The sequence below is a fragment of the Drechmeria coniospora genome, chromosome 01 (assembly GCF_001625195.1).
Source record: "Drechmeria coniospora strain ARSEF 6962 chromosome 01, whole genome shotgun sequence".
NCBI lineage: Eukaryota > Fungi > Ascomycota > Sordariomycetes > Hypocreales > Ophiocordycipitaceae > Drechmeria > Drechmeria coniospora.
The window spans coordinates 11491083-11516719 of NC_054389.1; the positions used below are offsets into that span (position 1 = coordinate 11491083).

General features: G+C 56.7%; 11 protein-coding genes across 11 annotated transcripts; 5 read left to right on the forward strand and 6 right to left on the reverse strand.

Annotated features, from left to right (window-relative positions):
• Positions 1-963: 963 nt before the first annotated feature.
• Positions 964-2090, forward strand: DCS_03054 (putative CAAX prenyl protease 2; the record flags this gene model as incomplete). Its single annotated transcript, XM_040800378.1, has 3 exons — positions 964-1023; positions 1080-1454; positions 1611-2090. The coding sequence occupies 3 exons, from the start codon at positions 964-966 to the stop codon at positions 2088-2090; spliced, it is 915 nt and encodes a 304-aa protein (XP_040661261.1).
• A 122-nt stretch (positions 2091-2212) lies between these two features.
• DCS_03055 (mitochondrial outer membrane protein MMM1) lies at positions 2213-3499 on the reverse strand (the record flags this gene model as incomplete). The annotated part of the gene is made up of 1 exon (XM_040800379.1): positions 2213-3499. The coding sequence occupies one exon, from the start codon at positions 3497-3499 to the stop codon at positions 2213-2215; it is 1287 nt and encodes a 428-aa protein (XP_040661262.1).
• An 828-nt stretch (positions 3500-4327) lies between these two features.
• DCS_03056 (uncharacterized protein) lies at positions 4328-6119 on the reverse strand (the record flags this gene model as incomplete). Its single annotated transcript, XM_040800380.1, has 2 exons — positions 4328-4933; positions 4989-6119. 2 exons carry the CDS (start codon positions 6117-6119, stop codon positions 4328-4330), a joined length of 1737 nt encoding a protein of 578 aa, XP_040661263.1.
• A 788-nt stretch (positions 6120-6907) lies between these two features.
• DCS_03057 (uncharacterized protein) lies at positions 6908-8676 on the forward strand (the record flags this gene model as incomplete). The annotated part of the gene is made up of 5 exons (XM_040800381.1): positions 6908-7079; positions 7130-7225; positions 7297-7703; positions 7792-8241; positions 8293-8676. 5 exons carry the CDS (start codon positions 6908-6910, stop codon positions 8674-8676), a joined length of 1509 nt encoding a protein of 502 aa, XP_040661264.1.
• A 58-nt stretch (positions 8677-8734) lies between these two features.
• DCS_03058 (uncharacterized protein) lies at positions 8735-11824 on the reverse strand (the record flags this gene model as incomplete). The annotated part of the gene is made up of 3 exons (XM_040800382.1): positions 8735-10624; positions 10681-10781; positions 10864-11824. The coding sequence occupies 3 exons, from the start codon at positions 11822-11824 to the stop codon at positions 8735-8737; spliced, it is 2952 nt and encodes a 983-aa protein (XP_040661265.1).
• Positions 11825-14301: 2477 nt separating this feature from the next.
• DCS_03059 (uncharacterized protein) lies at positions 14302-15327 on the forward strand (the record flags this gene model as incomplete). The annotated part of the gene is made up of 2 exons (XM_040800383.1): positions 14302-15042; positions 15109-15327. The coding sequence occupies 2 exons, from the start codon at positions 14302-14304 to the stop codon at positions 15325-15327; spliced, it is 960 nt and encodes a 319-aa protein (XP_040661266.1).
• Positions 15328-16598: 1271 nt separating this feature from the next.
• On the forward strand, positions 16599-18056 carry DCS_03060 (uncharacterized protein; the record flags this gene model as incomplete). Its single annotated transcript, XM_040800384.1, has 2 exons — positions 16599-16658; positions 16722-18056. 2 exons carry the CDS (start codon positions 16599-16601, stop codon positions 18054-18056), a joined length of 1395 nt encoding a protein of 464 aa, XP_040661267.1.
• A 1157-nt stretch (positions 18057-19213) lies between these two features.
• DCS_03061 (threonine aldolase) lies at positions 19214-20392 on the reverse strand (the record flags this gene model as incomplete). The annotated part of the gene is made up of 1 exon (XM_040800385.1): positions 19214-20392. One exon carries the CDS (start codon positions 20390-20392, stop codon positions 19214-19216), a length of 1179 nt encoding a protein of 392 aa, XP_040661268.1.
• A 104-nt stretch (positions 20393-20496) lies between these two features.
• Positions 20497-21130, forward strand: DCS_03062 (uncharacterized protein; the record flags this gene model as incomplete). The annotated part of the gene is made up of 3 exons (XM_040800386.1): positions 20497-20520; positions 20590-20937; positions 21005-21130. 3 exons carry the CDS (start codon positions 20497-20499, stop codon positions 21128-21130), a joined length of 498 nt encoding a protein of 165 aa, XP_040661269.1.
• Positions 21131-22622: 1492 nt separating this feature from the next.
• DCS_03063 (uncharacterized protein) lies at positions 22623-23837 on the reverse strand (the record flags this gene model as incomplete). Its single annotated transcript, XM_040800387.1, has 1 exon — positions 22623-23837. One exon carries the CDS (start codon positions 23835-23837, stop codon positions 22623-22625), a length of 1215 nt encoding a protein of 404 aa, XP_040661270.1.
• A 759-nt stretch (positions 23838-24596) lies between these two features.
• Positions 24597-25531, reverse strand: DCS_03064 (NAD-binding domain protein; the record flags this gene model as incomplete). Its single annotated transcript, XM_040800388.1, has 3 exons — positions 24597-24792; positions 24869-25350; positions 25436-25531. 3 exons carry the CDS (start codon positions 25529-25531, stop codon positions 24597-24599), a joined length of 774 nt encoding a protein of 257 aa, XP_040661271.1.
• Positions 25532-25637: the final 106 nt, after the last annotated feature.

The window sequence follows — 25637 nt, forward strand, 5'->3', positions numbered from 1 at the left end:
TTGACGGAAAGGCGAGGCTCGCAAGCGAAACACGCACGGCGCGTCGAAGAAAACGCAGGAATGAAGAGGTGCGGCACTGTTGCGCTCGCGAGGTTGTCGAATACCAGCCATGATTCACCACTCGATGGCTATCCATCAAGCGGATGGTGGAGAGGAAGGGAGATGCTGCTTGGTAGCAGCAACCAAGGCAACAAAACTCATTTGTATGCTGTACAGTATGGAAGCTTTGGAAAGGATGCGGCAAGGGTATCACGGCAGTGAAGTGGTGTATCACACTTGGTGTTGATGTGCCGTATTCAGCAGCACTCCTATCCCGTATCACACTGTCTCATATACTGTGCTCGCACGGCGTACTGCGTACAGGTACTGTACAGAGTACTATGGTATGGAGTTACTGTACGAAGGAATACACTGTATGCGCAAACACTTGCGGAGTACGGAGTTGAGTAAGTAATAATGATGCTGCGTGCACTCCATGCACCAACATCACGTCCTGTCCTGTAATACAGCATACGTATTGTTGGTAAGACTTTATCCATACGGAGTACTTGGTTGTGCATTATTAGTACAAGTACATGTGCATGCACAGTAATTTGACGTCGGGTAGCTTAGGTAATAAGCTATACATGCACTTCGTACAGTACTTATGCTTGTGCTGTAAGTATTCTATTACCGTAAGTGCTTAAGTACTCATATGTACCAGGTACATGTACTCAAGGTTCGGAGTGTCTTCCGATTGGAAGCTACTTACTCCGTACAGTACTCCTTTGTTGTCCATGTACAGTAGTTGTACATGCATGTACTGCTCCTGTGCCTAATTTCTTGTCATAAATATTAATATTAATATTATATATACTTACAAGTACTCCGTACTTACTAACATATACTTGCTAACATATAGCACCTTAATCGGGACGTTGGCCTTGTCGCCTCCTACATATTCCCACCCCCGTTGAACGAACAATGGACACGCCGTCGGCCTTGGAGCCGACTCTCACACAGGCTCAAGCCTTTGGTTTGCTCGTAAGAAGCGGCCGCCGCGCACCTTCAAGAGGACGAGCTGACGTATCACGCGGCAGATTGTCTACTGCTTCGTCTACATTCTGCCTCTCCACGCCTCGGCCGCCACGAGAGCATCAGCCAACCGTTCGAGGGATGCCCCGGAAGCGATCCGGGCGAGGATACGCTCCGTCTCCGTCTCCACCGCCTTGTGCTCCCTCGTCACACTGCTCGTCCTCGTCCGCTCCGGCTCGATCGACTCGGCCCTTCACCGCATGGGATACTGGCCCCTCGGCTTGACCGAAGCTGCCAAGGCCTTGCTTCTCACCGGTTTGCTCTTCGCCGGCCCGCTCTATGAATGTCTTCTCGTCGATGGCGTTTGGACCCAGTGGCTACGCCTCGAGCCCCTGCGGCAGGTCTGGGCTGAATGGCCGCCCTGGCGCAACATGGTCGCTGTACGTCTACAGTCCACGTCCACGTCCGAGTCCACGTCCGAGTCCACATCCGAGTCCACATCCGAGTCCACGTCCAGTCCACGTATCCGTCCACCGCCTGTTTTCCTCTCCCACAGCCGCCCGCCGTCGCTTGTCGCTTCTTGTTGACCGTCACAGGGACCCGTCACCGAGGAGTGCCTCTTCCGATCCGCCGCCGTTCCGTTGCTGCTCCTCGCCGGCACCACCGTCAGAGACATCGTCTTCTACTCTCCCCTCATATTTGGCCTCGCTCATCTTCACCACTTCTACGAGTTTCGCATCACGCATCCTCAAACGCCGCTCGCCGTCGCCATTGCCCGCTCGGTCCTGCAGCTCATGTACACGTCCATCTTTGGCGCGTACGCGACCTTCATCTTCCTGCGAACAGGTTCGCTGCTCGCTGCCATTTCCATCCACACGCTCTGCAATTGCATGGGCCTGCCCCGACTCTGGGGTGCTGTAGAGCCCTACTGGCTGACCCCCTCGATGCTGTCGCGTCCCGGATCGGTGTTGACATGGACCACCCTCTACTACGCCCTGCTCCTCGGAGGTTCAACGCTGTGGTGGCTCAATCTGTACTCTTTGACTCGGTCGCCCATGTCATTGATTGATTTCTAAATACAACTGCTCCGTGTGCATCCCACCATACCGGTCGCCCTCTCCCCTCCTCGGGCGCCAGGCCAACCGTCACCCATCAGCATACCGGCACAGAGGGGATGGGACGATTGGAGCGGGTTGCATCATCTGCCCATCTGCACGCCTGCGAGCGAGCCAGGCATGGGGAGGTCATCCTCGCCGGTTGCAATGTGGGGCCGGCGGTGCTTCAGCGTCGGTGCCGCGTCCATGATTTCCTCGTCAGTTGTGACATCTCGTCGCCGCGCCTCGTCCCGCAGCTCGCGGCCGAGTTCCTTGCCTTTGGCACGGCCTATGGAGCCGACCATCTCGGTCATCGTATCATCCGGGCCCCGCGTGTTCTTCTTTCTCGGCCAGAGGCTCGGGAGGGCAATTTCCTGGAAGCGGGGCTCGACGGCGCGCTCGTCGAACCACCGATGCAGGCGTGACTCGACCAGCTGAGCAATCTTGGGCACGTCTTGCAGCCTCGACCTGCTGCCCAGGAGGCTTCTGATGGAGAAATCGAGCCGATAGTCGTCGAGGAAGCTAAAGGTCATCATGGTCGGCGTCGACTGCGATGGGTTGCTCGGGATGAAGGAGACGGATAGCGTTCCGCTGAACCTGACGACCGACACCGACAGGGCAATCGGCAGCAGGGCCGAGTGCTTCTTCGGGTAGTTGAGGAGGAGCTTGGTCTCGAGCGCGAGCGTGAGGACGTCGCTCAGATCGACGTCCATGCGGGCCTGAAGGCGGCTGCCCTCCCTCGCGACCGTCGCCGCGTCAAACTTGAAGCCGTTTCCGACGGAAAGGCCGTCCTCGTTGACGGGAATGACGCGGCAGTTGCTGAAGATGGGAAAGTCCTCGCCCAAACTGAGCTCGGTGATGCGAATGTCGTCGATGAAATCCGGCCGCGTCGTGCCATTCAGCGCCTTGGTCAACGAGTCCAGAATGGCGTCGTCGTGCTGGGCGTCGCTACGGAACTGAGCTATCGTCTGGGCCACCAACACGTTGAACCAGTCGAGGCTTTCGGGCTGATGGCCATCCACGTTGTAATACGTCTTGCGGAGGATGGAGTCCGTCGTGAGCGCAGGCTGGTTCCGCAAAACGCTCGATTTCTTGCGCCCAAGCATCTGCCCTTGCGACTGTCGTTGTTTGGGCACGTCGAGACTTGGAAGCGAGTGCTTGTGAGCGAGGCTTCTAGCCCTCCGCTCGGCCGCCCTGATGGATGCCGTCACGTCGGGTGAGGGGGGGTCGCCGAAGATGAAAAACTTTATAAAGGCACCCAGGATCAGCATGACGGAGAGCTGGCCGATGATGAGTCCCTGGGTGAAGGAGAGCCTGTGATGAGGTGAGCATGCTGTGGCGAAATCGAGAGGTAGGCTCGTCCTCACGTCGGTTCGGCATTCTGCGCGCATGCAGACCCGTCGGATGTCATCCTTCAGCCCGTGCCATGCGCCGCCCTCCGAGCCGCTGGCGAGAGAGGAGGCGAGAGAGGAAAACGGGAGTGATATATCGCCTTGAATCCGGTGGCGTGCAGCTCGGGTGTTACTTGCGACCGCTGGCAAAGAGGAAGCAGATGCAGATGGCACGACGTCTCAACATGCTTTCGCACCATGCACCGCGAATGATGTCGCCGCTAGATTGGAAAAGGGTGATTGGATGTGCCGTGTCGTTTTGGACGAGTTCAAAGACGGCTCGAGGCAGACGCAAAAGAGCAGCAAGAGTACGTTGTATGTGAAGGCCGTAAACTTTGGCGCAAGGCCATGGGTTGTCGTTGGTGACATGACAAATTGTCGACCAGGTACTAGCGCGCGGTTGTGGAGGGACTTCGGGCAAGTTTCGGGACCAATCCTTTACAGTGTAAATACTCCGTATTATTACTTACTTGTACTGTAGTCAAGTTAGGCTGTGATGTATCAAATGGCACCGAGTTCATTCAAGGCACAGCCTGTTCATTGACGAACCAACCTCCAACCTAGGACACCTTGATTCATCATCTGATCGCTTGCACGATTGCTCTCAAAATTTTATATAGATAATGCAAGTTGAAAATTGTCACTTCGTCGAGGAAACGTGGTAGGAATCACTTCAACAGAAGGCACGGCAATCGCAACTGGTGGGCGGAATTCCTCGCACAGTAAGCACAGTGCAAGCAGTCATTCTGCGGCATTTCATCAGCAAAACCGCTCCCCATCATCGACGGGTAGCTCGAGAAATGAAGGAATCGAATCGTCACACCGTCACTATCTCCTCTCGTGTCTGTCGGGCCAAGAGTAAACGGCGTCCTCCACCTCCTCGAGGAACGTGGCCGCGTTGTGGATGGAGGTGCCGCCAAGAACGACGCGCACACCCGGCGTCGTTGCGTTGATGCTCGCAACCATCTTGGCCTCCTCGTACGTCGCGCCGCCGACCATGAAGACGATGATATCCTGCGGCTTGTCTCTCGTCGTCCCGCCTCCTTCAACGTAAGGGTACTGCTGTTCCCTGAGCCGTCCCTTGATCAGGTTCTGCAGCACCCCTTCCAGCTGGGCCGTGTGCTGCGTGTACACATTCTCAACCCCCTTCAGGCCCTTGAACCGGCTGGTGGCACCCGAAAAGATGCCGGCTGACTCGAAGATGTCCGTGATGCCGCTCTGCGACGGTGAGGAGTGAAGCGACGAGTGATATATCAATATCTTGTTCACCATCTCCGCCTGCCGAGGCGACACGCCGCCAACCGTGACGAGCAGGTCCATGAGCACCGGAAGCGCGTTGGATGGTTGCTTGTGGTATCGCAGCGCGTAGAGAGAGACCAGGCCAATCTTGGCTTCCACCGTCACGTTGGGGTTTTGTATCAGGTTTTGAATGTTCTGCGTCGATCGCATCAGCGGCTGGCAGGCAAACAAAATCGACAGAATCACGTACCTTGAGATCGGAATTATGATCTCCGTTGCAAGCAAGGCTTTGCTCCGTCTCGCTCACTTCAAGCAGGTTCTCGGCAGCCACGCGCCGGCTGAGCTCGGACATGAGCGTCACGTGCTTGCTCACGTTGCCCGAGAGCTTGCGGAACTCGGGATACTCCTCGATAAATCGCTTCATGTCCGTGATGGACTCGATGCTCGAGTTGTTCTTCGTCTTGGACTGATACTGCTCGACGTAGTCTTTGATGGTCCCGCCCAAGTCACCAAAGTTGAGATACATGTTGGCCTTGAAGAATGGGTCCTGGTCCTGGGACAAGACGATTTCTCGCAGCTCCGGCCTGATGTCCGGCACCTGGCTCATGTCGACCCTGCCGTTCTGGATGCCAAGCAGGTGGTGGACCATGGCCTGGTACGTCCACTGGGTGAGAATTGGCGTCACCGGATCGCCACGACGATCCATAATGAGCAGAATAGGTGGCGTGTCGACTTTTCGAAAGCTGAATAGAGTCTCTTCCTGCGTCATGTGATAGCCAACTTCCAGTGCCAGTTTCCGCGAGAGGGGACTGCTCTTTTCGTAGCGTATCAGAGCCTTCTTCTTGAGCGAGAGGAGGACCCCTACGAGGCCCTCGGCACACCTCTGGAGCGTCTCCGGATTCCACGTGTCGGGGCTGCCAGCCCAGATCCGCCACTGCGGCAGGTGGACACCTAGGGAGAACAAGTCTGGGTTGATGACTGTGTAGTCGCAAAAGTGCTCCTGCACCGACTTGACGATCTCGTGGTCGTCTGCCTCCGCTAGACGCTCCAGGAATGACTTCTTGGCGACGTTTGTAAAATAGATGTAATACTCTCCGTACTTGGGACTACGGAGTTCGTCGACAAGCAGCTGGATGCTCTCGGCAGAAGGCCGCACGAGACAGAGGCACCGGAGATGTCGCATCTTCTCGCGAGAAGCGTTGTCGAGGCGGTCGATGAGGTATATTTCGTGGTTTAGCAGCGACGACTGGGTGATGGCCGTCGACACGATGGAGACCGTCTCACGATCCAGCAGCAAGATCTTCATTTTGGCTGGCATGCCATCGCCAGGCATCATGACAATCTTGGAGATGTAGCCTGCCACGGCTTGAGAGACGTCCATGGTGACTGGAGGCTGGTGAACGGAGTCTGGACACCGCAAGGAACGGCGCCGAAAGCGTCTTCATGCCACAGCGAATCCAGAGGCACGCCACGAGTAAAGGTGGTTTGTCCAAAGTCCCGTTCAGCGAGCGAAGGACACGAGAAATGAGGAGGACGAGGTGAAGGTAGCTGTTTCGGAGAGCGGGCTGAGGATGCGTGTGACTGAATCGATAGTCGTGCTTGCGTTGGCAGCATGGACGATTTCGAAGATGGTTTGCGAACAGATGGTTGGAAGCTATCAGCAGCAGGGCAAGATTCTGGTACCAGATATGAAAGTAGTTGTCACTAGCAGAGCCTCGGCTAGCCACGTTATAGCGACTACAACTACGCCTACAGTTAGTACTTAGCAGCAACGGTATACTGTGCTTGTACTCACGGCATGCACAGTTAAATAAATGTACTTGTCGTGCGAGAGAAAGTTTTTATAAAATATTTAAAATTATATTAAAAAAGAGTTTGGATTTTATCAGTATTATATAATAACATTAAGCTGGAAAGAAATAATAATCAACTCTGCAGAAATTGGTTCAGAAATAGATCATTTCATGATACTATAGTATAGTAAGTAATATTAGTTAGCCTGCTCGCAGCGGTCCCACTGTAATAGTTAACACGCCTACCGGGTAGGCTGCAACCAAGCACTTTTATATCGATAAGCGTAATTTCGGCATGATGACGCCCTCAACCCATGATCTGAAAGTCCCCAACAGCTACTCCAACCGCACCTACAAACAGTGCTAGGTACCTGTTATGCAACAAATGGACGGGGTCACTCTGAGCCAGGCAAATACCGATCAACTGGATCTACTTGAAATTCCCACGGAGCGACTCGCTGGAAATGCTCTCCAAACGATAATCAGTACGCCAGATGAGTCGGTTCGTTCCCTCGTCATGATCATCACAGTTCAAGATGAACTAAGATGTTGGTGTCCCGGCAGAGCCGTTATGACGCTGCGTTGCTATTCTTTGCAGCCCTTCGGGCCAATAATCAAGAAAATGAATCAGCCAGCGCCGGAGCGGAAGCACAGAAGCTCGCCACGGCCATTCTCCCTTTCGGCGCCGTCGCAGGTATAGTTAGTTCCAGTGCTTCCATCGCAACCGCCGTGGCTGGCTGACTCAACTCCCCAAAATCAAAGCAGGAGCCACCATTGATGCTCTCACAGCCGAGCTAGTGCTCGCTTCGATCCATATCCTGAGTGCCTCATCCGACAGCTCCCTGGACGACCAAGCTCTGTTGTGCGTCATCGCGTACACCGACGTTCGCGATCCATGGACCACAGAAACTGCTTTTCAGCTGGCATCCCGCATCATTGCGGCCAACCTGCCCCCCAGCAGGCATGCGGAGTTCATCGTTGGCTCTATTCTCCAGACTTATATTCGACCCGTCCTTTCGGCATCATCGAGCGGCAAGTTAACTGGCTCGGGTAGGCCGTCTCACTTCCCCAGCGGTGTCAGTAATGCTTCGAAATCAGCTTTCGCCTCTTCTTGGAAGCAGAGTAATCCTCCGGTGACAACACTGTTTCACTGGGCAGTGAAGAATGCCGATGTTTGTCACCCCCTTGCTGGCTAATGTCCAACGGACGATCTATGCGTCACGATGTGTCGCGAGGTTGGCTAACAGTGTTGGCAAACAGAATCACACTGTCGCTAGTCAATGGCCGTTGTTCTTGCCGGTATTACTTGCGTTCGTCGAAGACCAAGAAACCAAAGTGAAGGAGACGGGCATGGAGGTGCTTGCTGTCTTCCTGCAGAAATGCACACTCAAGACGCTCAATTCTAGTGGAATTGGAAAACTCCTCGAAGACGCTGTTTTCCCTAATATTTTATCTCTCCCAAGTTTGACACCGGAAGAGGAGTCGGCCAGGCTGCTTCGGTTGGCCTACCCCGTCATGATACAATTGGCCAAGGCAGATCCGAACCCTTTTAGCACTCAAAGACGACGCGTGCTTGACAGGCTCATCCGAGAGGGAATAATGGCCAGCTACTTTCATGCTTCCCAGTACCCCATGATCGTCCAGATCTTGATGCGGAATGCTGCCGACGTCGTCGCATGCCTGGGTGTCTATTCCGTCAAGCATATCTCAGTATTTCCACCGACCCGTTCGTCAATGTTCAATGTTTGCTAATATCAACAGGGACTCCTCCAGATGGTTGAGTCTGTCATGGCAGACCCTTTCGCTGCCATATATCTGCCGTCGGTTTTGGCAGCCGCCGAAGCATTGCGTGTCATCATCTCGCATTGCTGGCCCAGAATACAGGAGACACACCATGCTGAGCACGTATTGAGCATCATCACAAAGTGTTGGCTCAACTGTTCTGTGGATGTGGAAGAGGAATCGAATGGAGGACCACTCAATCCCGACCGAAATCTCATTCTCCAGCAGCTCAAGCTGATGGCGAAGCTTCTCAACTCGACCTGGATGACAAGTACGAACCCACCGATGAAACAAATGATCACCGACGCCACGAACAGGGAACCCGAACTCGCACCCTTATTCCGGGACGGCACGAACAAATGACCAACTGGGTACCCGAGGCTAATAGGATGCGCCCCCCCCCTGCGAGGGACGAACTCTCCTAGTCGAGAGGTTGCTGCTTGAAGAAGGACTTACCTCGCAGCCACTTCCGATACGCCTTGTACCTCTTTTTGGAACCGTCTTCCTCCGTCACCGTGAGAGGGTTCTCGCCCACCTTCAATAGCTCGACATACACGTCCTGTTCTTCTTCGGTACCGGCCGCCATGAGGATCTGGTCATGCCAGACGCTGCAGAGGTAATCTTGATACTCGGAAGAATCAACGTCCAAAGGCGTGTCTGCCGAAACCACCAGAGGCAGATTCTGCGGATGGCGAATGTATCGCGCATAGTCTTCTGCTTCCTGCTCCCCCACGGATGGATTCAGCGAGTCATGGACGGCCTTTGAAAATGTCCACTGTGCCGCCTTGGACTTTTCGAGCGGTGTGGGTTTCGCCTTGTTTTGACCAAGGGATGCCGAACCGACCAGGTCAGGTAACGCTTGGTTTATGCCCAATTGGTTCATGCCGGGCGGAAACCCTACAACTTTGCCCTGAGCTGGCTGGAGCCAGCGCTGCAGAGCCATTCCTCTTGCCGTCGTATTGTCGGAGGTTACGGAGGAAATGTCATCGTCGGCCGCTCGCAGATGAGGCGAATCCGCGAGCCATGCGTATTCGGCGTCCCGTTTCGCCTTCTTCTCGGTATCGACCTCGCCGTCTGTGCGCATGCGGAAGGGGCTAAGGTCGTATCGTCCATCCTGAGTCGACTTCAGGGGGATGTACTTGATGGTCGAGTTCATCTTGTAGGCGAACATGTTGGGAAACGACGAGAGCGTGGCAGGTCGGTAGTACTCCAGCCAGTAGTCGTCAAACAACTCCACCGGCAACGCGACGGTCGGTTCGAGGAGCCGCAATCGAGGGGGGACGACCCTGTCCCGGAGATGAGATGCCGTGTACCATTCGATGTACTTGCTCGGCTTCGCCGCCGACCAGCTTCGTGGGTCGGCGTGGTGGAGGTAGTAGTCTGTCACGAGATCCCAGAGCATCGGCTGCCCCCGAGTGAAGGTGTAGTTGCCCAGGAATAGATTGTACGCCTCCTGCCGCTGACTGTCGAGGAAAGAGTTGTTGTAGTACCGCTTGAAGCTCTCGATCATGTCGCGCGAGTGACTCGTCCATTGGTTGATCTTGCGGTACGTTTCCATCGTGTTGACGAGTTGGGACCCGCCGTACTGCACGGCGATGGTGTCGCCGTGGTCATGCCACATGTGAGTGAAGAGGTTGACGGCATCCGAGTCATACTCGACCGTTGTATCCTCCAGAATACCGAGGGCATGAAGCTGGTGGCCGAGGGCGTGCTTCCCGATGACGAACTGGGCAGCGTTGGTTCGGTCCAGACAGTCGATGCAATTCGTGCGGGCCACGCCATTCTGGACCGTCACGAGGTTGGTCCGGCCGTCGCCGTTGTGGAAGAAACCGGTGGCGTTGAGGACCGATTCGGCGATGAGTTCCAAGTTTCCGATGACGTTCCCGTCGCGGACCTTGGAGGCGCGACTCATGTCCCACGCCTTGTGGATGATCTTTTTGTCGCGCGGCAGAAACTGATTGAGATAGACGAGTGCCTGGGTAAACTCCTCCAGCAGCTTAGATTCCCGGGGATGGCGTTCCTTGGACTTGATGAGGTTCACCACATAGATTGGCGCGCCGTATCGCTCGAAAAGGTTGTCGAAATGAAGGGCTGCCGCCCCGTAGAAGGGATCGACGAGGTTGAGCTCGATGGGAGGCTTGGGGGTGACTCCCGTGTTGTCCTGAGTCCAGTAGAGGGGGATGCTTCCACGATGCTGAACATAGGACGTGTACTGCGGGCTGCAGTAGAGCCGCGGGTTAGGACCGTGAAAGGAGGTGGTGAGAGACTCTGCCACGATTTGTTCCGTCTCCACGTCGTTGGCCACGTAGCCCTAGGCGAAGGTGTCAGGGTGCGAAGCGAACACGGGACGGCGGCGGCATGGCATACTAGATCGTTGGCACCACGCTTGAGAAAGCGAGCGCCGGCAAAATGGCGCGATCGGCGGGCGATGACGGTAATGTGCGCCGTCCGACCGTAAATGGAGAGGGCTATCGTCGCGTCAGTGCCCAGCACTCGGGTTGAGCGAGCGAGGCCGCGGAGTGGGCAACTTGCCTGCCTGGTCAATGTAACCGTGAATGATGGGTCGGCACCAGTCGTAGGCGTTTGGGAGAGCCTCGATGGCCGGTTGGAGGAGGTAGTCGTTCCACACAAACATGGAGTTGAAGTCGTGGCTCGAAGGTGGCGGACGGCCGCGAGCCAGCGCCGTCCTCTCCCTCGTGATGTTGTGCTGGAGGGTGTGGGTGACGTCGTAGGAGTAGCTGTAGTAGAATGACTTTGTGAGATCGAGATTGTTGAGGATGCCCAAGAATCTCTGCTCCTCCGTGTTCCGAGAGTCGGGCTTGGAACGGCCGGAGCCGAGGGGGACGAGCTCGGTGCCTTCGACCTGGTAGATGTAGTGACCGCCGACCATGGCGACGGTGCTCTTCTTGGTGATGAGGAGCATGTAGAAGGGCCCGGTGAATTTGATGAAGCCGAGGAGACCCCAAGTGCTGCAACGAAGCTTGATGCCGCCCGTGCCGCGATTGCCGTCGTCGATGGTGTCGAGGAGCTGGTTCATCTCGTCGAGGGAGTAGACGATTTTGTCGTCCGTCATGTTCAGCTCGGCGCCTTCGGTCATCTTGTCGATCTTGAGGATCCGATACTTGCTCTCGCTCACGTCGACACCGACAATGTAGTATCGGCTGGCAGTCTCGTAGAGACTAAACTTGTGCATCTTGTACAGGGAGTGATCGGCCGTTCTGCTGCTCATCGCGACATCGCTCACCGCGGCCGGCGGGGCAAGACGGGCGGCGGCATCCGGAAGGGACCTGCGGACACCAGGCTTCGCCGCGGCAGGTTCGTCGCCATCATTGGCCCCGTGATGCGCATCGGGAGCATCGGAAGATGGAGTCGCCGTCGGTTGATTGTTCTGGAGCGGTGTCGTCGGGGCCAAGCCTCTGCCCGCGAGGTTCGAGGAGCCTGGAGGCTGCGGCCGCTTGCTCGTCTGGGTCGCACCTGAAGGGTCGGGGCTCGTCGCACTTATGTCATGCATCATGTCGGTTCGAGGGCGGGTTACGACGATGCATCATGATTGGCCGCGATGTGCTCGTCTTCATGATACGATGGGAGGATGGACATGACAATGATTGGCGTCGTGCAGGTTGGTGACAGTTTGTGTGCTCTGGACGAGTGCACGGGCTACCCTCGGCCGCTAGAGCCGTTGGACCGGGGGGACCAGCAGCAGCCGGTAACCCCTGTGCCGTTATGAAACCGCGCGACGCCAGAAGGGTATTACAGCAGTCGTCACGCTACCATTACAGCAGTCGTCACGCTACCATTACAGCAGTCGTCACGCTGCCATTACAGCAGTCGTCACGCTGCCATTACAGCAGTCGTCACGCTACTACGCAACAGCGCATGTGCTAAACATGTATCCGTATCCGTACTTGCGGAGTACCAAACATGTGAGTACTTTGTACCACAAGTACGGAGTACGTGTACAAGTATAAGTACACCTATGTACTTGCTCTGTACTTGCAAGTACTTACAGTGGGCGAGCATGCGCTGATGCCCACTGAGCCGAATGACTCTAGTACCTAAGCTGCCAGCAGAGTCAATTGAAGACGCCGAGGAAAAGCACATGCGGAGCAATACTCCGTACCAGTACTCCGTAAGTAGTGCTCGGTATTTATTTCATACACACACCCAAGCATGGCAACAAACATGCAAGGGTTCTGCGACGTAACCATCTGGTACGGAGTACTTGGTCCAATATTCACAGGTACCTTCGTAGTAGATGTAAATGGTCACTGGCACAGCTAGTCTTCTGTAACAACACTGCTGCGGCACATTTACGTCGACCGGCACAAGGTCGATCATGAACTACTTCACGCCCCATGCAGGGGGGACATGTAGAATAACCAACAACAACTACAGTACAAGTATGAATCATCAATTCTCATGGACTTAGTTCCATGTAGCAGCACACGTACCCACAAACGCATACATACACGCATGTACCAACCTGCTCGATACGTTCTCCGTACTTGCACAGTACAAGTAAACCTGCTCCGTAGGGGCGGTGCAAGTACGGAGTACCTGTGACCAACAAGGCATCCCTAGGCACTTGCTGGGTTTGGTTGTACTGTATTACTGTTCTTACTGTACACCCAACGCGTGCACATGTACAGAGTACGGAGTAATACGGTACGGAGCACTGTACAAATACAGTACGGCTCACTTGGTGGATACATGTGCTCCGTACGGTGCACAGCCACACGAACGAACACTAGAGGCCGAAGGAGCATGGCAGATGGGGCTCAGTACCTGTTGCAAGTACCACAACAGTCGATAACAGCCTCTTTCAACCGTATACAGGATGGGAATACCACTATCAATACTATATGCAATGAATAACACACCAGGTCCTGCGAGATCATCGGTAGTGCATCCGCGCAAAAAAGGCCAGCCAAGCCGTTGGTTAGGAACTCTTAGTTTAGGGTTGGTATGACCTAGATTCTTTTTACCCATATATCTATGCCTTGTATCGTCTCACGTCCTGCCGGCAAGAAGCAGCGAGCTCCGGAAGGATTTCAGACCCAGCGCCAAGTCTAGGACCGTGCCATATCCGCAATGGCAAAAGGGTTAGGAAAAGGCATGGCCGACGCTAGGCTGTGCCGTACTGCAAGCCTTGGCTATGGAAAATATTTGGCCGTTGATCGAAAAGGTTCCGTGGTTGTTGGAGCTGCAACTACTTGTCGGAGTACAAGTCATCAAGCTCGAGACGACAACGACCGAGCCAACAGACAAGTCAAGTAGCAGCATGTATGCGTAGTCGCATGCATCTAACTGGCCGATTCTTAAGTAGAAAGATTTCCGTAGTTATGCGACGTCAAGGGACGGAGTTTAGGGGGAACAGCCTGCCAGGGTGCAGTGCAGGACAGACTAAGCGCGATGCTAAGAACGGGCGTTATGTAATACGGAGTACCGCTGCAGGAAATCCTTTTCTCGCCTTTGTGGCTGTGCAGGTGGGATGGCGTTAATGTCAGCTGGCGATGTGTTTTCATTACTCATTACGTCATACTACAAAGTACCATGGACTTTCTGGACCACCGACGGATGTATGCAAGTGCGGAGTAATTACAGGTACATGTACGGAGGAGTAACTGTGCTGTACGGAGTAGATCGATCTGCCTTGCCCGAACGAATGGAGGCCTCCCGAGCTGCCAACGGAATAATGATCGGAGCTACCATGACGGTTATATTAGCTTCTTGCCTTTGTCCCGCCACGTCGACACTTCTATTCCTGCTTTCGTGATCCTCCCCTCTCCCTGCCTCGCCCGTCCTCCTACGTCCCTCTTTCTCTCCGTCTCTATCTCTCTCTCTCTCTCTCTCTCTCTCTCTCTCTCTCTCTCTCTCTCTCCCTCCCTCCCCCCCTCTCTCTCTCTCCACCTCCGCGCAGCTCCCCCCTCTCTCTCCACCTCCCTCCCTCAGGTTCTGCCCAACGCAGCTCATCTCGCCGCGGCAGTCATGTCGTATCAACCGGCCGAGTACCCGCCGCAGCAGCCGCAGTATGCTCCTGCTGCCTCACAGCTGCCGCAACCGCAGTATGCCCCCCCTGCTTCGCAACAACAGCATCCGCCGCCGCCGCCTCCCCCTCTACCTCTTCACCCGCCGCAGCAGTCGCAGCAGCAGCAGCAATCGCAGCAGAAGCCTCAAGCTTCTCCTCTAGGCGGCCAACAGCCCCAGAACCAACCCCAGAACCAACCCCAGAACCAACCTCAGATCCAATCCCAGAACCAGCTGCGGCAGAGCGACAGCGGCACATTCCCGGGAGGCAGCTATGCCGTCACCCACCGCGACACCAACGCCGTCCTCGGCCTGGACCTGCAGCAAGGTGGCGTCGTGCGCTCCAAACCTGGCGCCATGATTCACATGTCGGCCACCGTTCAGCTTACGGGCAAGGTCAAGTTCTCCATGAGGAAGCTCTTCACCGGTGGCGAGATGTCCGAGTCGACTTACCTGGGCCCTGGACGCCTCGCCTTGGGTCCTACCCTCTTCGGTGACATCATCCCCCTGCACCTCGACGGTCGCCACAACTGGGTCATCGGCCGGGACGCCTTTCTCGCCTGCACCGCCGACGTGAGGAAGGAGTCCAAGGCCCAGGGCTTCAGCAAGTCCATGTTCTCGGGCGAGGACGTCTTCGTCTACCACATCTCCGGCCAAGGCATCATCTGGCTGACAAGCTTCGGTGCCGTCGACCGCATTGACGTGCGTCGCCCTCCCTCAATCGCTCCCCCTTGCGGACCGCCCTGCTGACACGTCCTCGCAACGCAGCTCCAACCTGGTGAGCAGCACATTGTCGACAACGGCCACCTCGTCGCCTGGAGCTGCGATTACAGGATGGAAAAGGCCGGAGGCGGCACGATGAACAGCATCAAGACCGGCGAGGGACTGGTCTGCCGCTTTACCGGCCCCGGCGCCGTTTTCGTCCAGACACGGAACAAGGATGAGTTTCAGTCTTTCATTCGCGCCTCTGCTGGCGCCGGCGGCTAGCTGATGTCCGGGGCAATGAAGCGGAACCACGTTGGTGTAAAGGTGAACGAACAAGCAGCCTGTCGAGGACAAGCCGCCCAAGCCTGCCATGCGTGTCTGGCCGGTAGTTGCTCAGCTCCAAGTAGTAAACCATTGTCTGCTGAACGAATTGTCCAACAAATTTGGTCGAATCATGTGTCTTCAGAAGAAAAGCATGACCGAGCTGGAAGGCCATTTCCGTACTGGCACTAAAGGACTGACAGCTGGCGACGACAAGTATTGTGCTCGATGCTGCCCCTTCTCTCTCCTCGTACCCGCTATTGCCATCCCTGACTGTTTTACGTACGAGTTGCGGTATGCTGAAAGAACGATAAGAATGACAAAGTTGCCAAGGGCGGTACGGCTTGGCATGGATGATGCCATGCCAAGGAGAGCTCTGGCATATCAGTGCCCAAATTCCACATGTGCATCCACTCAAGTTGCCGTTCCATCTTAACTACCCATGCGTCTGTCTGGCGGCTCCCAGTTCCTCCCAATTTCACCAGGGGACCGCGCCGGTAGCCCCTTCGCAGACCTCGTCTCTCAGAGCACAGAGAGGTAGCAAAAGTGTCGATTTAATTTGTATGAGTAGCCCTACCGATACTGAATCGTCATATTTGTCAAGTGACTGCTCGGTGCGTCCAGTCTCGCGTGCAAGCCGGGAGGATCAGTTGAAACGACGGCTGACATTCCGGCCCGATAAGTTGCCGGCAACAGGGAAGCAGATGTATCTGCATGTGTCGGATATATATGAATTTATATTTTATTCAGGCATCACGCCGTGTCAGATATATGGCGATATTTCATGCAGCTGATTGACGGCAGTGGCCTCCGCCAGTAACCACCGTTTTGCATGCATCAGCCATCAATCACAGTCGGGTGAAACCGCCGCACCTTGTGTTTGTTTGTCCTCATCATCGCCTGCCAGTCAATGGAAACTCCGTTTCGAAACTTGGGTGCAAGCTGCAACTGCCTGTGATTGAGATGCATTAACCGCATGCAAAACGGCATCAATCTGAGCATGAGGATGAGCGTGAAGCAGAACCAAGGACAAAGCCAACCAAGCATGTGTCAGCTGTATTTTGCAACAACCATCGTTCTCTTGATATTTGTAATCCGAATTTAATGGCGTTGGGACGTGAAGTTGCTGAGGGATAAGAAGTCGACACGCTCCAGGCCGATCGGGCTCAGCTCCTCTCCATTCGATCCATAAATGCACATATAAAAGCATTGCCTTTGGCTCTGTCGTCGCCATGAAGCATTTTGCAATCATCTTCAGCCTCGCATGGCTGGCCGTCACCGCTCCGTCACAGGTATGCCCTTGATGCACCGACGACCTCGTCGCTCCGCTCATTCATGAATGAACATGGAAATAGCACCGGAGACGCGGTCAAGTACAAAGAGACTGCGGTGACAGAGAGTCCATCGTGACGCAAGATCTTGCCACCTGCGCCGAGAGGGCTCGCGCCGCACAGCAGGCTGCCCGGGCGGGTTCCCCTCTGGTGCGGCTCTTCTTCAAGGCCGACGACGAGAACACTCGCAGCACAGTGGCCGATCTCCTCGGCAAGATTGCCAAAGAGTGCGCCTCGACAGGCGGCGGCGCCACCAGAATCACCTGCCATGACGCCGGAGGCGAATGCGGTCGGTCCGATGCACTGCCTGACCTAGGCGGTCCCAGGGTTCTCCTATGCGACAAGTATTTCAGGAACCCGAACGAGAAGAGCTGCGGTGGTCTCGACTCGGCGAGCGTGATGCTGCACGAGATGACACACGCCATGGGCGCCACCCATGACTTCAAGATATATGGCTTCAAGCAGGTCATGGGCCTGCATCCTTCCATGAACATTCAACACGCCGACACGTACGCAATCTTCGCCCACGCCGTGGCTCTCAACTGTACCAAGGAGGACTTGGAGAAGGAGGGATCTGCATGGCCTGGGGACACTGGACTTGCGAATGGAGACCTGACGGACTCTGGCGGTTCTCCAGATGGCGGCATCCTTCCTCCTTGGGGGGAAGACGACGGCACAACGACTGGTCCGAGTCCCCCATCTGATGGAAATGGGGACAGAAGCACCCGGAATCGCGCGCATCCTCCCCTTGGGGCCAACCAAGATGGGAATTCCCAGGATGGACCGTCTCCACTCTTGGGCGGAAACGAAGATGGCGGCCAACAAACAGGCCCTCTGCATCCCATTGGCGGTGACCAGGAAGGAGTTTTTCGAAATGGAAATCCAGAGTGTGATACCCGGAACGGCTCGTTCCCTCCTCTCGGAGGAAACCCCGGTGGCGATCCGCAGAACGGCCTATTCCCTCCTCTTGGAGGAAATCCCGGTGGCGATCCGCAGAACGGCCTATTCCCTCCTCTTGGAGGAAATCCCGGTGGTGATCCGCAGAACGACTTGTTCCCTCCTCTTGAAGGAAATCCAGGTGCCAGCCCCCAGGCTGGCCTGCTGCCCCCATTTGAAAGCGGCGAGGAGGGAAACGGTCAGTATGGTCCGTTCCAAACCTTGACGGAGAAAGGAAGCGAGACCGAATCTTATCCTCCCTTTGGAAGCAATGAGGAAGGAGGTGTTCAAACTGCCTCGCATCCTCCCCTTGACGACAGCGAGGTTGACGGAGCTCGATTTGGTCCCCCTTTGATGATTTCCAACCCCGCACTGGACGGAGACACCCGTGCAGGCATCGATTCTCCTTCACCTCAGAGGTGACTCAAGGACCGGCATGGAAAAATGACATTGATGACCTGCTGACGTGACTTGGAGGCAGCGGCGACATCAACGCTGCGGCGGTTGCTCCCTCGGCACCCACTGGGAAGCGCAGTCGGTGACGATGGCGGCCAACTTCTGGTCCTGTGGTGCGGTTTGGTACTGATTGCTGGCATGCTGGAAGCACAAAACGAGGCTGGTACCTTGTTCTGCTCTCTCTTCTTTTCACAGATAAGTACGTAGCCTTCCGCAACATGCTGCGGAGCGGTATGTATGAGGAGCGATATCGGACATTTCGGTATGCTGAATAGTATCTGATCATCTGTGGTGCAGTGTTGGCATGACTGGGTGAAAAACAGGCCGATTTGGCGCAACGTCATTCGGCATCGGAATCTGTATTACTCCGTAAATATACAGTACTCCGTAAGTACATGTATCGTATCAATACTGTACTTATTCAGTACCTGCAAGCCTACCTACATGTACATACTTGCAGGTGGTAGGTACTAGGTATACATGTACTTGCAAGTATCATCAAGTATGAGGTTTCGGTGGACGGAGTGTACTTACGGAGTACAGAACAACTCAATTGTATGCGTACACCTACTATACGCATAATTATGTACGGAGTAAGTAAGTATGTAATAATTATTGTACATGCATATAGAGGGCGAGTATTCCGTTCATGTACTCCGTACAACTCAAGTGCGCACAATAATACTATCAGGTGCACGCCGCCTTAATACCCTTGTAACCAACCAGTATTACGACTCGGCTTGTTCAAGCCATCTTCATGTCTCACCTTCGGTTTCACCCGTCCGAAACTCGGCCCGGGATTGTTGAGACTCGCATGAAGGAATAATCACGTGCAGAGACAACTACTGTTCGTATCCTGTTGGGGACCTCTTTCTCCCGCAGTTCCTCGTCCAGCAGCGCATCGGAGCGGCTGTTTGGCAGGTCGCCACCTGGATACCGTTTCCAGATGCGAGTGCATCTTGGCCAATTGCACCGTCGTCCAGAATGGAGGAAAAGAGGTACCTTTGTCTTGCATACATGAAAATATTGATCGATTATTTCCTTGCATGCTTGACCCTGACCTTGGGCCATGTAGGTGACGCAAGCGCGATCAACTCTTCCCCCCTCCGCCCCCCCTCTTCCACTCAGAAGCATCCATCGGCATCACCGTGGTCGGGCAAGGGTACCCAGCTCAAGACGGTGTTGTTAAACTTTTCCAGCTGGGCCGTGTCGGTGGCCCAGGTGGTCAGCAGGCGGACGACGGCCCAGTTGGCGCCGCACTTTTCCCAGACGTAAAAGACAAAGTCCTTCTGCAGCTCCTGGACGAGGCCGAGGGGAAGGATGGCGAACACCTGGTTCGTCTCGGTCTCGGCCCGCAGGGCGTAGCCGGCGCCGACGATGGACCGCGACAGCTTCTCGGCGGCGGCGTTGCCGCGGCGGGCGAGCTCAAAGTAGAGGTTCTCGCGGAAGAGCTCGGCGAACTCGACGCCCATGATGCGGCTCTTGGCGAGCAGCGAGCCGTGCTGCTTGACGTAAAAGGCAAAGTCGACGGCGAGGTCGGGGCTCTTGACGACGACGGCCTCGCCGAGGAGGGCGCCGTTCTTGGTACCGCCGATCCAGAAGATGTCGGTGAGGTCGAGCACGTCGCGGAGCGTCATGTCGCTCGTCGACGAGGTCAGGGCGGCGCCGATGCGGGCGCCGTCCATGAAGAGCAGCAGGCCCTTGAGCTCGCAGAGCTGCTTGATGGCGGCGAGCTCGGCCTTGGAGTAGACGGTGCCGACCTCGGTGGCGTGGGAGACGTAGACGAGCCGGGGCTTGGCCATGTGGGGGTAGTGCCAGTTGTCGTCGAGGGCCTTGCGGATGCTGTCGGGGGTGAGCTTGCCGTTGCAGGGCGCGACGTTGATGATCTTGTGGCCCGTCGCCTCGACGGCGCCCGTCTCGCGCGTGACGATGTGGCCGGTGCTGGCGGCGATGACGGCCTCGTGCGGCCGCAGGCAGGCGGCGATGGAGATGGCGTTGGCCGAGGTGCCGCTGGGGACGAAGAAGATGCCCACGTCATCGCGGCCGAGGTGGCGGCAGATGTGACGACGAGCCTCGTCGCTGTAACGGTCGTTGCCGTAGCCCGACTCCTGGGTGCCGTTGCTGGCGATGAGGGCCTCGAGCACCTGCGGGTGCGCGCCCTCGCTGTAGTCGTCGAGGAAGCTATACTTGGCCCTCGGGGGGTAGACGGCGGCGGCCTCGGGCATCGCGACCGTCGTTTGCACCTGGTCCGATTCGATGGGCAGGGCCGTCCTTGATGAGATGAGTTCGACGGCAACGGTCATTTCTCGATCGGCTTGCGCGTCGTACTTGTGGCCGTCGTGAGCTGGTGATGCGGCCAAGCGGTGATCGGAGTGTGGAGTGGCCGTCGTCGATCCGGTCCCGCGGAATGGACGGTGAGGCAGTCGAGCAGGTCAGGCTAGGGACGGATACAAGCAAGTAATATTAATTAAAAACACGGGAAATACGGGCCTGAATCCAGCTATGGGTCCGGACAAGGATATGTATCTTTGGCAACGGCAATGCGAGCAGCAATACGAATGGCGACAACACGTACTTGACCGTACGAGCAGGTGGTGGAGCCGAGAAGCAGGCTAGAGTCGAGAAGCAGGCTAGAGTCGAGAAGCAGGCCAGGGTCGAGAAGCAGGCCAGGGTCGAGAAGCAGGCCAGATTCGAGAAGCAGGCCAGATTCGAGAAGCAGGCCAGAGTCGGGAAGCAGGCCAGAGTCGAGAGGCCGGAGCGGACCGAGGAGGAATGTTGTTGGGTGTTGGGGGTGCGAAGTCGGACAAAGCAACGTGCCAAGCAAGGGCCCCAGCAGATCGATCGACCGGTCGGTCCGTCACGCCGGAGTCTCGGACCTCTCTGCGGCAACGGGTGTGAGGACTCTAACGAGGAAGAAGAAGGAGAAGAGGCGGGAGAAGGGCGAGGCGAGGATGAGCGGTTTTGTGGCCCGTCGGATGCCGACACAGGCCGACCTTGTTTTTGCTCGCCTGGACCGAACTTCTACTTGCGGGCGAGATTAAGTGGGTTTGGATGTGCAATTGGCTTCGTCTCCGTCCGTCGGCGGAGTCGCTGACCTCGTTGCTGACGTTGCTCTCGACTTGCTTGTCGACTTAAATGCTTACCGTGTCGCTACGAGCACTGTGGGCGTTTCGATAATAATCTCGCGATGGTGCTACTACTCCAAGATGGACCGAGAACGAGGGCCAGCCCTGGTGCGGTACTTCATGTCATCCCATCATCCTGTCTCGTTCGCTTTTGGTCTCTGTACCGTGCATGCACTTGGGATGTTGCAGCGGCGTGCTTGTGACTGGCGCAGAAAGAAGCGGCATCACCCGTCGTCTCGCGGCATCAACAAAAGCTCACCCCCATGTCGTGCAACGAGCAGGCCAGCCAACCAGACAACCAGCCTCGCCAGTGCGCCGACCAGTCCATGTCCGTGCCATGCTCGAACGGGTTCTGGTTCTGAGACAAGCAATCGCCGGCCTCCGATCGGCTGCACCGGACCGTCTTGGGGGCCGGGACTTTCGTCTGCCGAAGCCTGCATGCAGCTCGTTGCTTTCCCCCCTCTCGCTGAGCATTACCAGTAATGGTTGATGCATCGAGCACAAAGGACTCGACCGTGCTCTGGGCTCGTGCTCGAATCGTACCTTTGCGCAGGTTCGCCACGACCATTCACGACTCCGTACTTGTCAGTGGTTGTGGTCGTCCTCCGCATCACCAATCCCCGTCTTCAGGTGCCGTATCGGGCATCTCGACTCCCACCCCCGTCCTCCCCTCATGGCGGGAAGAAGTCAAGGCCATTTGGCATGGACGACTCGAGGTGGCAACGTTGCAGAGAAACAGCAAAATCCCCGGCCACGACAAGAGACACAGACAAACGTTGGGCCGGAACGGTGCCGGATGCCGATGAAACCGGTAGCCGGCCGCAACCCACGGCACACCTGGGTTCCTCGGGACCGTGGACATGGTTCGCTCGTTGGGGGAGGGGGGGGGATCCCATGCATCCGGCATCCTCATGGCATCCAATCATCCTCGGCCGCGCCGCACCGTGTCGAGCCGCGGACATGCACCGGTTGCTGCTCGTCATTGGCCGTATCGACACCATGTGCTGCCTGTGCCATGGCCGTGCCGACCCTTCTTCATGCACCCCGCATGCCCGTCAGATCGTCTGACCGCCTCGAGTTTCACGCCAACCATCCTTTCTGGTTCGACAGAATGCCACGCTGTCGAGGATGCCGGGGCGGATTGTTTGGGTCGTGGATCCTGTCGCATCTCCAGCTGCCAGGCTGAATCCCCGCGTCGCCGGCCCGTTGCATGTTGTCCTTGAACGCCGGAGGCCACTCTGCTCTTGCTCTCTCCGAGTTGAGATGCGCCGCGGAAGCCATTGTCGGATACTGAACACTGGGAGGGCACTCTGAAGTTGCTCTCTCCGAATCGACATGCGCGGTAGAGTCCGTTGCCAGATACTGACCATCATCATGCGCGACGGTGGAATGGCCATCGATGCGGTCGTCACCCCTTGACCAATGCGTCGTCCCGTACACGAGCGCCGAGCTGCGTCAGAAACATCCACGACGCTCGCACGAGATCGGCTGTGACATCGCCAAGCTTGACGAGCTTGAGCCGCGACTGCGCCAGCACAAAGGCGCCGCACGAGATCTGAACGACACGCACGCTTGGGTGGAAAAGGTTCAGCGCGAGATGGCGGTCGAGATAGCGTGCCAGCGCTTCCGTAAAGGGATGCTTCGGCGCCTCGTCGAGCGTACGCCAGGCCCAGCCGTCATCGACGTTGCCCCCCGCGAGCCTCCGTCGCTCGCGCCCGTCGCCGGCCCAGCTGGCAGAGGCGGCCCTGTCCAAACCGTTCAACGGGCCGTCCGCGTCCCCCGCCCGTAGGAAGCGTCGCAGGTCGGTGGGAGCCACCGTGACTTCGAGCGTCCGAAGACCATGCTCCGTTTCGGCCGTCGCGTCCTCGCCCGCAACGCGAGCCGGCGCTGCGTGGAAGGATAGGGTGAAGACAAAGTCGGGGCCCTTGCTCGACACTCCTGCCGTTTTGATCCAACTCTCCCACACGCCGACGAGCGTCTTCGTGCCGAGGACGAGCTTGCTTACGCGGCAATCAAACGTCGTCGCGAGCCAACCGCCCAGAACGGCCTTGAGCGCCTGCGGCATCCTCAGCAGCAGCAGTGGAAGCTCAACAAAGTGGCCCGCGTCGGCTGCTTCGTTTCCCTGCGGCATGGCCCATCTCGGCGTGGGTCTGACCTCGCTGTGAGCCGAGAAGCTAGGCAAAAGTATCGCCCTGTAGGAAGCGTTCTCATGCCGAAGTTCGATCGACAGGCCCTTTTGCTCAACGTCCGGGAGCTGATTGCCACCGTCGTCGCCGTCGAGAAATCCTTCCGCAGACCCAGCCATGACGAAGCTTGATGGCTGGAACCAGCGGATGGAGACGGATCGCAGGGTACCGACTTGGCCCATTGGCGTGTCTGATGCCTCGACGGCCACCTGGATACCGCGGACGACGTCACCGACGAGGGTGTCACGCAACCGATGTGCTAGCAGCTCGAGCCGAGCCGTTGTGAGCCCACCGGGACCGACGTACAGTGGCGACACGCGATGAGTCGAGAATGTGGTGTTGAAAACAGGCGGAACCGAGTCGTCGGAGTCTGCCTCGTCGTGGGTTGACGTTGCATCACCACCCCCCACCGCCGCGACGGCTCTGCGAGGTGCCATGGCTGTGACTGCACAGGATGGAAGGGGACGAGGGCCTCGTTCCAACTATCGGACGGACCGGTGGGTGTGGTCGTCGTGGCAGCAAGGAGCAGAGCAGCCGCAACTGCTGACCGCTGGTTGTGGTGCAAAAACGGCAGTAAGAAAATACACGGAAATGGTGCTGCAGATGGAAGCGCGACGGTGAGGTAGGTGGTAGGTATTAGTGCTGAGAGGTCTCGATTTGGCGCGTACCTGGTACCTGCGCGAAGGTGCACTGGTACCTGGGCACATAAGTACTTGCTACTGTAAGTACAGTACATGGCACCAAGCTCATTCGCTTGCTGGGCACCACTCAAGTGCATACTGTAATTACTAACGTATACTAACTTACAGCACTGCTCCCCGCCAGTGCCATGCCATGGCGTCAACGCATCCACTAATTAGCGATGGTGTTGCACTGTATTGTCACACACCTACAGTACAAGTAAAAGCAATTAATATACTAGTATACTTACCTAGTACATACTTGTAGGCACTGGACTAGGACCATACCTAGCAGTTAATACATCATGACATACGATTGCCGCTGCAAGAAAATGTCGCGAGAAAAAAAGGCTTGAATGACGCAAAGCCGTGCTTCTAAATGCTTAGCAGGGAGAAACGCAAGGCCAGGTCTGATTCATGTACAGTCGGCTGCGAGTCCAGATGATGGCATGTACACCTACAAAAAGAGCCGAGTGAAACAACCAGAGAACGATGCCAACGCTAAACCGACCACCTCTATGACCCAACGCAAAATCCAAAGGAGCCGTCGAATACGTCGAGCTTCTTCATCTCCGTGCCTCCCCGCAAAGCCATCAGAATGTCGACCGTCGGAACCTTGTTGGCGGGATAGAAGAGCAGCAGGTTCTCCATGTCTTCCGGCGTGAAGCTGCACATGTCCTCCCACGTGTACGAGTCGCTGACCTTGGACATCCTGCTCTCCGGTCAGCACACACGCACGCAGACACGCGTGGAAGCAACGCGGCTTGCGCCGGGGAGGCACCGCTCACCAACGCATCCGCTTCGGACCATCCTCGGCCTTGGGCGCCATCTTTCGCAGTCTCGTTCGCAGCTCGCCGAGGGATTCGATTGCGTTCCCCGCGTTCTTGGGCAGCTGGCCCGCGATGAAACGCCGAATGGTTGCCGCGAGTCGCGGGCCCTTGCCGTTGGTGCTGACCATGATCTGCAGCGGCCCGTCGCGGTGGATGCTGCCAAAGTAAAAGTCGCATTCCGCCGGCACGTCGGCGATGTTGGCCGGGATCCTCCTCTCCTTGCACAGCTTCCAGATGGCTGTCGATGCCGCGGCGTCGTCGACGGCGACCAGCACCATGTCTGCTCCGTCGAGGTCTGACGGCTCAAACACCCGGTCGATGTGCGTCACCTGCCGCTCCGACACTCGGTGCGCAACCTCATCGTTGAGGCCAGAAGCCGGACAGACGACCGTCACTCTCGCATCGGCGTTGAGGCAGTGTAGAACCCGGCCGGCGGCAACCTGCCCTGCCCGCATTAGTCGCTGGTATCCTGCTCATCGCCCGCCGGGCGCTCGCCACGAATGACGACGCTCTGGATCAATGTACTTCACCGCCGCCGACGACGAGGACCTTCTTGTCCTTGACTTGCCATGCGAGGATCAAGCTGCCCCCGGGCTGCACCTCGGGAAAGGACTTGGCCATGTACTCGTCGGTGGTAAACAGATGGCTGATGGACGGCAGAGAGAAGGTACAAGTATGGATGATGGCGAGCAGAATCCGACGAGTAGCCGTTGCGTTGCGGATGCTG